Here is a 14,351-nt window from a genome sequence, read left to right on the forward strand (position 1 = left end):
ATTCCATCAGATTCGTGCAAACGGAACGACCAGGCATAAAACCATGCTGCGCTGTGGATATATAGTTCTTAGTGCGGGACAAAATCACTCCACTCACCATTATCTCGAACAGTTTTGACGCAGCAGAAAGGCTCGTAATTCCACGATAGTTTCTTACGTTATGACGATCGCCAGCTTTATGTACTGGGAACATAAATGACTGCTTCCAAATAGTAGGGAATTTACCTTGTTCGAATGACTTGTTAAAAATCGTGCGCAAAGGAATGGCCAAAGGCTCGGCACAGCGATTTAACACCACAGCTGGAATACCATCAGGTCCCGCGGAAAAAGAACGCTTTAATTTTCTTGCAGCTTCTATCACCATGTTGGTAGAAATGTCGAATAAGCTCAAGTCAACTAAGTCGGACGGAACATGCGCAGCAGCTACATCCGCATCAAGGTCCGAAGCTGTTTTCTCGGCGAAGACAGATGCGAAAAAGTTTGCAAACAGCTCACAAGAATCGGCGACAGTTTCAGATTCAGTTCCATCAAAGCAGACGCATGAAGGGATGGATGTACATTTCCTCTTTGAATTGACAAAATTCCAAAAGCTTTTTGGTTTTCTGCGGAGATCGGTTTGCACACGCAACACATACGATTTGTATAAAACAGCATTCAAACGACGATATTCATCACTGCAGCGCTTAAACTTTCGCTGAGTCAGCAATGTGTGTCAGCAAAATTGGTCGAAAAACACGAAATTGATCCGAGGCCCGGAGGGCCAAGTCATATATACCAATCGATAGGGTTCGACGATTTGAGCAATGTCTGTGTGTGTGTGTGTGTGTGTGTGTGTATGTATGTAATGATTTTTTCTATCGCCTGTTTCTCAGAGATGGCTGAACCGAATCGTTCGCTATTACTCTTGTTTGAAAGGTATTATTGTCTAGTAGATCACTATTGAGTTGTTTCGTGATACGAAGTTTCGTTTAAAAGTTATAAGCAAAAATGTGAAAAATACGTGACACGGGTTTCTCTAGAACTACATGACCGATTTCAACGATCTTAGTATCAAATGAAAGCCCTTATTAAAACTAAATTGTTCAGCGATTTTTAATTGAAAACAATCAAGCAGTTTAAAAGTTATGCTTAAAAAATCTGTTTTGACAAGATAATAATTATCGCCTGTTTCTTAGAGATGACCAAACCGATTTATGCGCTATTAGTCTCATTTGAAAGATAATATATCCTAATAGATCACTATTGAATGATTTTTTGATTGGACGTTTAATTTGAAAGCTACGAGCAACTGTATACACCACACCAAAATTAACAAAAATTAATTCAGATTTTAACCAAGATAATTAACCTAATTTCAAATATTTTAGTATCAAACGAGAGGTTTTGACACTACGAATATATATGCAAAATTTCATAAGAATTGGTTTTACCGGTCAAAAGATATTAACTCTTCAACACTCGCGCCAACTTTTGTAACGCAGTTACTCGCGCGCACGATAGCCTCAAATTAAACAAAACGTGTGCACTAGAGTTTTGACTGGGAAAACTTGGTTTTAGGTTTATCGAACCTTTGGAAGAGTTTCTTGAAATTGAAAGCTCTATCGTTTGGTGGAATTCAAATTTTGATTAATCCCCCTAAAAGTGAAATAAATAAAATATTTTTCTTCAGTGTCAATATAACACATTGATGTGTTCTGCAAAATTATAGAGCATATTATTACAAGATATTTTGCTAAAGACAGTAACCTTCTATCTCTGCAGCGAAGATAGAAAAATCTTATTTATTGTATATGAGTTTGTAAAATCAGTTTTTCTATTTTTGCTCTTTTTGTAATTGTTGTATGACTTTTTCATGTACTACAAAATTGTACAAATAGTAAAAATACACAACTTTGCTGAAAATAGTATACCTGTATGTTTGCTTGTTTAGGAACTGTAGAACTTTGATTATAAAGAATACCCTGATTTTGACTCAGAATTACCCGACTACCAGCATACATTTCAAACATTTACATTTGCTGATAGTCACTTACACTTAGACACTTTCCCAACAATTTAAATTATTAATGCATTGAATAATTATGACATTTTGCGCACAATAAGTTTGTTGAAGAATATACGTTAGTTAAACAACGTTTTGTAACTTTATAACAATATGGCGTTGAAAAACCTACACGTGTTGTACAAAATACAACAGCGTGAGTAACCGAAGGTTAATAAAAATTGATGAAAATTATTCAAGAAAACTCTATTGATGTGATTCAAATAGAATGGCATTACAGGAAACTATGCATAGCTCAAAAACCTATAAACTAGACCTTTACTAGACAATGTATATGTTAAAGAATGAGATTTCCTCTTACAACTTACTTTTATTTGCACTTACTCAGGTTAATAACAACTCACTTATCCGTACTCAGCAATTTCACGAAAAAAGGATCTATCAAAATTTAAAAGTGTTCCTATTTTGTTCAAATTTTGTAAACTTATTCAATTTTCAAAAATTTCATGTAATCCAACGCACTACGCAACGATAACCAATAGATGAATTATGTTTCGAAGACGATTTCGATTTCTATCTCAAATAGCAAGTAAGACCGTATAACAAAGGTTCCTTTCACCACTAGGTGGATTAAATCGGGTTTTTTGCAATAACTTGAAATTTTGGGGGTGTTAGGATGATGTCCTCGCACAATTTTGCAGAAAACGCATGCTTTTTGTAAGTAACATGAAAAAGCTATTCAAATTTACCATGATTCTAGTACAAGTAAAATGTTCTCGATAATTTTACCACCTTTCATGGCCATGTCTAGTAATTTTGACTACGATTCTGTTATTTTTGTTAAGCATCAGGGTAACGCCGAAAGCAACGTATAGTAATTTTGACTAGAACAATGCTTAAGCTAAACAGAAATCTTTTCTGCCAAATTTCACTGGTGTGTTCTTTTAATTTTACACTATAATGTGGTAACAGTTATCATGTCCTTGTTTCGGCGTACTTTCGAAATTTTATTGCAGGGTTTTTAATATCGTGGTTTAGAGTTCAATTTGCTGACAATATGTATCGGTACAATGGCCCAACAATATTTCGAGTGTTGGTTTAAACTATCTTAAAAATATCTCAAACAGTCTTTTCGTGGCAGCTGGCTCTATGAATATTAACTATAAGAACAACACTATATGAATAAATATAAAAAATACATAATCTTTATAAAAAAACCGATCACATCACTTATCAAGGTGAATCCCGATCCAACGAAACCTACGTTACTAACTCCTTCCTGTAATCTTTGCTGGGATGCAGAGGTTAACACGGTTCCTAAAACAACAAAGATTACACTAACACTCCTTCCCCAATCCCACCTGATTGCAAGGACGTGGCTGGCGCAGTTATTGATCCTTCATATGTCGAGTTACTGAATTTTTTCACAGTGAGAATGACCGGTCACTCCCAACCGCATTCGTTTGATTCATTGTGCAATTTTACTGATTCGGATCAATCACTGAGGGCAACCATTGATATGTGCAATCAGTCTAAGCTAAGCTACAAATTTCCTTGCAATCAGCAATAATTAAAGTGAAAGATTCACTGTTTGTCATGAACTGTGCGCGCGGCGATAACTTACAAATTGATCTAAATCACTGATTTCCCATTCCTGGTTTAAATATATAGTTTGTTTATGTAACAATTAATTAATTTTATGTTGATAACGGGCGAAGCCTATAATCAGTTAAATAAATAAATAAAAATATAATATGCAGATATGAAAGTATGTCAACATTAAAAGGAGTATCAAGGATTTATAGAGATTTCCGGCTAACTCGCCAGTTGGCGGGGTTGGGCACAAGAAGATTAATCATATAAAACAGCCTATCGTAATCCCACGTATCGTGTCTCGGATACTACCTCGTCAAATTTTACGATTACTCTTAAATGGTACAGGGATACCTCGATATAAGACACCCTCGTTATAAAACAACCTCGATATAAGACAATTCGATATAAGACCATTTTTACCTCGGTATAAGATAAATGCCTTTGACATAGTTGGTAACGACACCAGGGCACATTTTCCATTCCAAAAACGGCGCCATAAATTTGTGCATTATTTCAAAATAATCCTAAAAATTGTAAACAACTAATAGCTCAAACAATTTTGAATAGTTCAAAAAACTTAAACACTCAACACAGAGCAAAATTGGTGACTGCTATGCCAATTTTTTGTGAAAAAATCATGTTTCGATATAAGACAATTTCGATATAAGACAACTTTTTAAAATTATTAATTGTCTTATATCGAAGTATCCCTGTACAACTTTTTCAAAAAAATAATTTTTCAATTAATGCATGTAACTTTGAAAACTGCGTTTTGCAATTAGTTATTACAATAATATAATCAATACGAAATCCAAATATTTTATAATGATTTTCCACAAAACATAAAGCCTACAAAAAACCTATGAAGCTTACGTAAAAACGTATTGAAACGTAACAAGCAACTGATGTATATGCGATTGTAATTTATTGAGCCAATTTTTTTCCTATATAGGTTAGTAATGCTGATTGTACTGACTCAGAAGCAAGCTCACTCATAATCCCGTCTGAAAAACTTTGCCAGCTTAAAACTTTTTCACAGCAGTTGATGCACGTTGAATCAATGTAAGTATATTTCATATACTTTTTTCTTCTTTGTTTGTTGACCTAGCTGTTAAGCTTATTTTATGTAAGAGTGTAAATGATAATTACATTTAATTATTTGATGACCGGGAAAAATATTGACTAGGTACGTGGGGGTTGAACCCAATACTCTCGATTGCTGGACGAGTGCGTTTTCAATTACACCATCGCGTAGTTTTGACGTATAGGAATACGTCTTTGATTTCTATATTGGGCTGCACTTTAGAAAAACGGAAAGGGAACATGTAACGAAAAGTGGTTATAACGCTTATAACTCAGTCATTCCTCAATAGATTCTATTGAATTCAATCGATAGGAAATTTTTTGAAGAATTTATTACAATATAGCAGATTATCATGTTTCCCTAACAAACTAGAAGTGGGCAAAATGGTTGCTTTGTGTGAGAGGCTGAACCGTTCATTTGCTACTGTGAACCGATTTAAATGAGTGGCTCATGATTCACGGTTCGTTTATCCGTCAACCTGACTGCTCGGTAATTACGATTCACGAACCAAGCTTCGAGTCACCTTCGGGTAAGTTTAAAGAACCGTGGTTTTGCCTTTCTACTATATAAATATATACCAAGTATAAAGGTATAGCAATCACACGAAAAACCGGAAATGGAAAGAAGGTCCTGTGGGCCAAATGTCATATACCATTCGACTCAGTTTCTAAAACTGAGCATTTTCTGTGTGTGTGTGTGTGTGTGTGTGTGTGTGTGTGTGTGTGTGTGTGTGTGTGTGTGTGTGTGTGTGTGTGTGTGTGTGTGTGTGTGTGTGTGTGTGTGTGTGTGTGTGTGTGTGTGTGTGTGTGTGTGTGTGTGTGTGTGTGTGTGTGTGTGTGTGTGTGTGTGTGTGTGTGTGTGTGTGTGTGTGTGTGTGTGTGTGTGTGTGTGTGTGTGTGTGTGTGTGTGTGTGTGTGTGTGTGTGTGTGTGTGTGTGTGTGTGTGTGTGTGTGTGTGTGTGTGTGTGTGTGTGTGTGTGTGTGTGTGTGTGTGTGTGTGTGTGTGTGTGTGTGTGTGTGTGTGTGTGTGTGTGTGTGTGTGTGTGTGTGTGTGTGTGTGTGTGTGTGTGACGATGACGAAACCGGTCAGCACGGAGGTAAATTTTTTTACACTTATTATAAGACCAAAAAGTAAAGTGTCCAAAGGTATTTAAGAGTCATTCTAGTTCTTACGTCAGCACGACTACGTAATTGAAGTTAAATCTCACTATCGCTTCTTGGCATTCCCCGTCAAACCAATCATTCCGTGCACTCGAGGTTTCCACACCTAGCACCGCGGTTGCGGCCTCGTTGACGGCCGAGCGTATCCTATTTCATCCGTTTTCGAGGGTCGAAGCATCTAGCTCCGCAGAGGAAGGCAGAGCTTCATCCAGTACGCGCACGTAGTTTTCGGCAGTTCGCGGGTTGTCAAGTTGCCGAATGTTTAGCCGAGGAGGGCGATTTTGTCGCGAGGTATAAACCATCGATAGTTTAGAGCGCACATGTACTGCTACTAGGTAGTGGTCGGAGTCAATATCCGCACTTCGTAGGGAGCGTACGTTGGTGATGTTCGAGAAAAACCGGCCCTCGATGAGAATATGGTCGATGATTCGAGGTTCGTTGGTCAGGTGATCTTGGTGATATCTTTGTGGGAAAAGAAGGTGCTTTTGATCACCAAGCCTCGGGAAGCCGCAAAGTTGATGCATCGCTGGCCGTTATCGTTCGTGTCGGTGTGCAGGCTATGGGGCCCGATCGCCGGTCTATACATTGCCTGCCGATTTGGGCGTTCATATCCCCGATGACGATCTTGATGTCCCGTGGTGAGCAGCTGTCGTACGTTGCCTCCAGCTGCGCATAGAACCCTTCCTTCTCGTCGTCGAATTTACCTTCGTGTGGACAATGCTCGTTTATGATGGTGTAGTTGAAGAAACGGCCTTTTATCCTCAACACGCATATCCTTTCGTTGATCGCTTTCCAGTCCATTACGCGATCTTGCATTATGCCCAACACTACGAAGCCCGTTCGCAGCTCGTTGGTCGTTCCACTACTCTGGAAAAATCGGGCTTTGCCGCCACGGATCCTCCACACCTTCTCGTCTTTGCGACAGATCTCCTGCAGTACCACAATACCAAACTTTCGGGGTTCTAGCTGATCGAGCATCACCCTGTCGCCACCAACGAAATATAGCGATCTGCAGTTCCAGGTACCAAGTCTCCATTGCATCTCCTTATTTCGTCGCCTTGGCCCATGCCGAATATTCCGAGAAGATATTTCTTGACTCTTGTTAGTTTTTTTAGGTTTAGATAGGTAGCCGTACTAGGGCTTACGTTACCGAGTCTCGTGATGGGGCTGCCATCTTGCAGTGTCGAGACACACTGTGCCTCCTTCTCTGTTGGTATACGACCTTAGTTTCCACCGGTGTTGGTTACCGGATATCCGCCAAGGTTGCACGTATTCCGGCTGGTACCATGTGGAGGTAGGGGTAGGAGTTGCTAGATAAGAGGCTACGGACCACAATGGGGTTTATTTTACGCATTATCCAACCATTTACCAACCACGAATGTCACTGTGTACTTTGATTTAATGTCTTCGACGTGTTCTTTGACCGTACGCTAGTCCCTTTTCAGATTTACTACTTTTTCACTAGCTTCACTGGGCAACCGAACTGCTCGAGTGGGTTAGCGTTTGTCCGAACTATCACTACTCAATACTTGGTAGATTTCCGTCTGGTCATTTGACCACGCGCACTACATACCTCCTGGAGCACTATTAATTCAATTCTCCCGCGCTGGCAGTTGCGAGCGCTTTTGCCTCATCGGTCCGCTTTCCATACTGAATCCCGCTCACATTGCATCCCGATTTCCCGTTGTTTTCCTCCGGCTAGTGGTGGTACTTATTCTAAAACATACTTATCGTTTTATGTTTGGGTCTCAACCAAACATTTACTTTAAGGTTTTGATTTACTTTAACGGTTGCATGCAAATCATTTATTTACTCTATTTTCCTAACCGTAAATTTATTTTCTAAATAATATCAAAAAGAAAACTAAACTATCCAAAGATATGACATGCTACAAATAAATAACAAAACTGCAAGGTATACAGTCCTAAGGGTTGTACGAAAGGGTGACGTAGGATTATATCAGATAATTAGATCAAAGACTGTAAACTGCATTTCTGGCATATGTATGTTTATAAGAATTATAAGAATGTGAGTGCAGTATGAAGTAAATGTTTAAAAGAGAAGAGCGAAACATTCAGATTCAATTCTTCATTAAATGCAATGGTGGCTTTGAATTGAGACATGGAGATTTCTTTTAAAAATCACATATGTGCATCATAAAGGTTGAAATAGTAATGAATGACCAGCCCACAGATTATTGTATTTGTTTGTTATTTGTTATTTATTTATTAAATTCATCCGACTAGAGTGTCTTAATGAATAAGGCTGGGAAAAGCCACCTTGAAAATCATGGGTGACAATTTTCAAACCGGCACAAAAACCCCCATCTTTTTGATATAAATAATACATAGGGTATGTTGCTACATCGTCGTAATTGCCTATTCCCGTCCTATCCAATACAAATTATTAAAAATATCAGCATTTTTATGACACACAATGCAAAACTAGTTATTGCCTAATATTTTAGTTAGTTGTCTATCATACGCGATCAATCAAAGTGAGCTGAGATCTATTTAAATGCTTTTTATCATTAAAGAAGTCCTACCAGCCAAATTTCCTACGTTTTTTCGTGCGACGAAGAAGACAATGTCGACTAATCGTTCTAATTTCCGTCATTCATAAATGAAAATTACTCACGCAAGGCATTGTCGTTATTCTACAGCCAGGAAAACTTGCCTAACCTGCAGAAATGTTGTAGAATAATATTTGTCATGCCGTCCTACACAAATACATGCGCGTTAGCTTCGTAAACAATGCTGTGATTTTTAGTTCGGACGATGAAAAATTTTGATGGACGGATTTTAAAACGGTACGACGAATTATTAATAAAGTCAATTGCGTAATTTCAATAGTCGCTTTTCAGTGTTTTCAAAGTTCACGGATCGGAAGGTAAGTGTGTTTTAGTCAAATCAGCACAAGAACTTTTGGAGTATTCATTAAATCCATCCAGCAAATGATGAAAATTAGAATGGCTTTACTTATTACGACGGGAATTAGAAAAAGACCCTAGATATAACTTACTCACTACAAACAATTCACATTATAAGCAACAGATAACAAAAAATCAAAAATTGAAGTTGTGTGCAGCACTGTTGTACGATGAAGCAAGGCGACGGATAGGTTCCTGTTGGCCATAGTTTGTGCGATGAGTATTTAACCATAGCAAACGTTGATGGCGTTGTGGGCGCAGAGGGCAGTGTAGTTGTAGCATTGAGAGGATGTTTGGACAATCATAGCTACCAGTCAAAAATTTGTGAGCCGTTTAAGCCATTATTTCCTTTCGTCGTTGTTCGAGTGTAGTAATACCAAACAGGAAGCAAAGATTAGCGTATGGTGGTGTTCGCCTCTGAACGATCTTCTGGCAGTGGACTGTATGGTAGCGGCAGCGAAAGCAAAAGTCTCGGTGAGAAAATTAACTCTTCATATAGCGCTTATAAGGGCTGGGGGTTGACTTTGCTCGCTCTCCTTTCAGTGGGAAAATCCAGTGGGGAAGTGGACGGTGGACCAAACAAACACCGGCTACTATGCTAACAAAACTTTATTCTAATTCTTCTTCGGCTTATTGCTACTGCTGCGAGGTGAACGGCTGGATGGTTAAAAATGGAATGGGGTGATTTTCTCTGGGTGGGCTGTTTTTATAGCTGCGGGATGATGACAGTGTGTGTTGCGCGATGCCAGCAGTGTATGCTGCTGGGTGCGGGTTATTTTCGGCTGGAGACGGAACATCCTCCCCCGGTTGAAGGATCCGCGGTTCTCTGGACATCGCCGGGTTTTTCAACTAACTCGTTGTCTTCGATAGGCAGGATGGATACCTTGTTGATTGGACGACGATACTGGTAGCCTTTGGAGAATACATCGACTGCACGAACAAGTCCATCGTCACCAGGGTAGACTGCTACTATGCGTCCTAATTTCCAGTTGAGGGGTGGTTGGTTCCGGTCATGAAGCAGGACGATCATGCCCTCGCGAACATTTGGCATCTCTCGTTGGTTCTTCTTTCGGGGTTGCAGGGTATTCAGATAATCTCTGCTCCAAGCACTCCAAAAATGTTCATGAAGGAGTTGAAGATGTTGCCAGCGCGCCAAACGGGAAACCTTGACATCTTCTAAGGAGGGCTCAGCTGGAGCGGTGAGTGGTCGTCCGATGAGGTAGTCAGCCGGGGTGATATTACTGTTGCAGTTGAAAACCGTAATAATCGACTCGCGACATTCGCTTTTATTCTTGTTCTGTGTGTCGCAACTACGTCGCACGTGGTGCGCTGTGATCGCACATTGATACGCTATACAGCGCACCACGTGCGACTTAGTTGCGACACACAGAACAAGAATGAAACCGAATGTCGCGAGTCGATTATTACAGTTTTCAACTGCAACAGCAATAACTCGTGGATCCGCCGGGTCATTCGAGATGGCGTATAAAGGGCGGGAATTCAAGACGGCCTCGATTTCAGCCATGACAGTTGAAAGCTCCTCAAATGTCAGCTTCACGTTGCCGACGACACGCTTCAGATGTGTTTTACAGCTTACAGGATTTCACGGCCGCCTCGCAGAGGCCGCCGAGCTCCGGTGCGTCTGGCGGGATGAAGTGCCACTCGATTTCACGGCTGCGACAAAAGGATTCGATGGCGTTCACAGCCTGCTGATTCTGGAACTGTTGATATAGGCTGTTCAATTCATGATTCGCACCTCGGAAGTTGGTGGCGTTGTCCGAGTGCAATTCATGAATCATTCCACGGCGAGCAATTTATCTTCTTAGAGATGCCAGGAAAGCATCGGTGCTCAAATCGGAGACGACTTCCAGGTGCACAGCCTTAGTTGCAATGCAGACGAAAACTGCTACGTACGCCTTGATCAGCGTTGGACGACGTGACCCTTGTTTAATCCAGAAGGGGCCGGCGTAATCCACACCGGTTATGGCGAATGGGGGCGATGGCATCACTCTCGAAGCTGGTAGGTTTCCCATTAGTTGATTGGGTGTCGTAGGATTGGTTCGGAAACATTTAACGCATCGACGGGTGATGAAACGGATGATGGATCGACCTTTCGGGAGCCAGTACCTTTGGCGAAGAGCATTCAGCAAACCTGTTTGGCCGACGTGAAGAAGTTCGAAGTACATTTGCTGGATGAAACGATGAATCACCGGATCCTTATCCGGTAAGATAATTTGATGGCGACTTTCAAATGGTAGTTGCGATCGGTCAAGTCGGCCACCAACACGGAGCAAACCGTTGGTGTAAATAGGACGAAGATTTCCTAACCTCTTGCGGGGTTCGTTGTCGAGGACTCGTTTGATTTCGTCAGCAAAGTGTGCATGCTGTAAGACGTGGATGATGGTTTCTGTTGCACGGCGAAGCTCATGGACGGTCAGATGGGGTCTTAGTTCTCGGTCGGTTGGATTCTGCTTACGGCAATTATTAGCAAACCGACGAATGTACCCAACAATTCGTTGTAGCTTGCGGAAATTGCTGTAATTGGAGAAGAATGAAGGCATATCTATTCTTACATCAGAGATGGCGACGGCAGCTTTCAGTTCCGGTAGCGCTTCCTCAGGTATCTCGTCCGGAATAACCACTTCGTAGCACACCACTTCAAGGTAACTCGGACCATGCCACCAGAGAGTGTTGGTAGCTAAATCTTCTGGAAGCTGTCCGCGAGAGATGATATCGGCTGGATTCTGATGGGATCGGACATGTTCCCACCGGAACTTGTCTGTGTGCTGCTGGATCACAGCGACTCGATTTCGGACGAATAGCTGCAACTGGTTGAGGGGTTTCTTTAGCCAGGCTAAGACAATCGTACTGTCGCTCCACAGCACAACTTCCTGAACCGGCATATCCAGGGCTGGCAGTACCTTCACCAGTAAACGGGTCAACAGGAGGGCGGTACACAATTCTTTCCGTGGAATGGTGAGTTCACTCAAAGGCGCCAGTTTGGATTTACTGGTGAGAAGACGAAGCTTTGCCGAACCATCAGCAAAAAGGGACCGTAGGTAGATGCATGCTCCGTATGCCGCTGTGGAGGCATCCGAAAAACCATGCAACTCGTAGGCGACTGCATTGTCCAAAATAACACACCGAGGGATCTCGATATCGTGGAGATGCGTTAGGGAAAGTTGAAGATTTTGCCACTGCTTGGCAATATTTTCATCTACCGGATCGTCCCAGTTGATTTTAAGCTGCCACAGCTTCTGCGCGAGGAGTTTCGCCAAGACGATCACCGGCGAAACCAGTCCAAGGGGGTCGAAGAATTTGGCGATCTCAGAGTACACCGTACGTTTCGTTGGTGGTTGTTTTACAGGTGGATTCGGATGATAGGCGATCTCCAGCGTATCGGCGGTTGGGTCCCAACGCAAGCCTAACACTTTTATGGTTTCGTTCACTCCTTGCTCCCCCGGAGTCATCGTCTCACGTTCATCGATAGGAATGTTCTCCATCAGCTGCTGGGAGTTAGAGCACCATTTTCGAATAGGAAAACCTGGCCACGATAGCTTCTTCCACCGAGTCAGCTCCTGACAGTACGTCGTCCATATAGGTCTCCTCCTTCACAATACGAGCGGCGATGGGAAAGTTCTCGCCATCTTCCTTGACGAACTGTACCAAGCACCTGGTTGCTTGATAGGGGGCCGATGCGGTACCGTAGGTGACAGTGCACAACTCCAAGACGCGCAAAGGCAACGACGGCTGCTCTCGCCAGAAAATGCGCAAGAATCGACGATCCGGTGGGGCTTCTTGATGGTACATTTCACAGATGTCTCCGGTAAATGCTACCTTGAATTTACGGAATCGTAGCATGATGTGATGTAGATCGTTTTGCACTACTGGACCGACGTGGAGTACCTCGTTCAGCGAAAGATGCGACGGCGAAGATTTGGCACTTGCGTCGAACACGACACGGCATTTCGTGCTCGAGCTGGAAGGTCGAAGTACGGAATGGTGAGGAAGGTAGTAGCTCTGCTGGTTGGGCGGGTCTTCAGATTCCATGATTTCTCGGCAGTGACCGAGAGCCTCGTACTCCCGGATGAAATCCACATACTGAATTCGAAGTTCTGGATTGCGGACGAGTCGTTTCCCCAACATCAGAAAACGCTTTAGGGCCAGAGCACGACAGTCGTCCAGGAGGGGAAGATCACTATTGAACGGGAGCTGGACCATGAATCTTCCAGATTCATCACGCTGGTAGGTAGATAGGAAGTGGGCTTCGCATGCTATCTCTTCGGTCGACAGGTTGGGGACGTCTGGTACTTCCTCGATTTGCCAAAACTGTTGCATGTTCCGCTCGATGTCTGCAACCGATGCGTGGACGTACATGGGAGAAACGTTGGATGCATGTGTGGTTCGATGATGACGCCAGCTATTATCCACCCAAGCTGTGTGTCACGTAGCTGTGAAAATCCATCTGCTAGGCTGAGGTGACCTGGCTTCAGCAAGTCGAAGAATAATTCCCCACCAATCAGCAAGTCCACTTTGTCGGGAATGTGGAACTTGGGATCGGCTAGGACCAGTCCTTCTGGGATCATCCAATGGGCGCTGTCGATCTTGGAAGTTGGAATTGTCCCAGTCACTCTTGGAGTTACCAGACACTCCAGGCTGGCGTGGAACGTTGATACACGGGATCGAAACTTGATGGTCATCTTATCACGAGCGTGGGTTCGTAGGGCGTTAATGCCAACAATTGGATGTTGGCTGGCTTCTTTGGGATGTCAAGACGGTTGGCCATCTCTTCTGTGATAAAGTTGACCTGGGAACCGCTATCCAACAGCACACGGCATGGATGTACTTGATTTCTCCTATCGTAGACCTGAATCACCGCAGTCAGCAGTACAGTCTTGGTGGATTGGGCGAAGTTTGCGGAACACGTTGTTGAAACCGGTTGGTTCACTGGTGCTGGCCATTGATCTCCTGCTGGAGGTAGCGCAGGCTTTCGATGTGGTTGACTGCTTCATCAACGAGGGCACGAAGTTCTTTAATGGCGGTGGAAGACATCTTTTTTAATGTCAGCAGTCCTCGAAAATGGCTCTCCTCTATGGCTCTAGTACACCTGCGGCATTTCCGATAAGCGCTTTGTCCAGATGATACAGTTTTATGGCGTCTGTATCACATGAATTGGTCATCTAATCGGTAAAAATGGCCTTAAACTTCGGCCATTCAGTATAGCTTCCACTGAACGTTGGAATTGGCATCTTGAGGGCCTGTTGCTGGATAATCACTTGTTGAGATGACGGATTAGGTGCAGATGTTGGTAGTGATGTCCGAAATTTTCAATTATTCGATTACCGATTAATCGGCGAGCGTTGTCTGCACCAATCGATTAATTCAACTATTCGAACTAGTGGTATTCGATTAGAAATATTCGAATACTTTTTTCATTAATTCGATTAATCGAACGATTATGAACGATTAGCGGCCATTATTCGGTGATTATTCGCATTCATATTATTTCCTTTGAACTATTCGATTAATTCAATTACTCGTGCTGGCAGTATTCGATTAAAAATTATTCGAATATTTTTA

The 14,351-nt window shown here is 42.3% G+C and overlaps 2 protein-coding genes across 2 annotated transcripts; both read right to left on the reverse strand.

Moving 5' to 3' along the window:
- Nucleotides 1–10,585: 10,585 nt before the first annotated feature.
- Nucleotides 10,586–12,241, reverse strand: LOC128735861 (uncharacterized). The gene has a single exon (XM_053830346.1). It carries the CDS (start codon nt 12,239–12,241, stop codon nt 10,586–10,588), a length of 1,656 nt encoding a protein of 551 aa, XP_053686321.1.
- A 46-nt stretch (nt 12,242–12,287) lies between these two features.
- Nucleotides 12,288–13,471, reverse strand: LOC128735862 (uncharacterized). Its single transcript, XM_053830347.1, has 2 exons — nt 13,288–13,471; nt 12,288–13,207 (listed from the first exon to the last, which is right to left on the reverse strand). Exons 1-2 carry the CDS (start codon nt 13,469–13,471, stop codon nt 12,288–12,290), a joined length of 1,104 nt encoding a protein of 367 aa, XP_053686322.1.
- Nucleotides 13,472–14,351: the final 880 nt, after the last annotated feature.

Source organism: Sabethes cyaneus, chromosome 2 (genome assembly GCF_943734655.1).
Source record: "Sabethes cyaneus chromosome 2, idSabCyanKW18_F2, whole genome shotgun sequence".
Taxonomy (NCBI): domain Eukaryota; kingdom Metazoa; phylum Arthropoda; class Insecta; order Diptera; family Culicidae; genus Sabethes; species Sabethes cyaneus.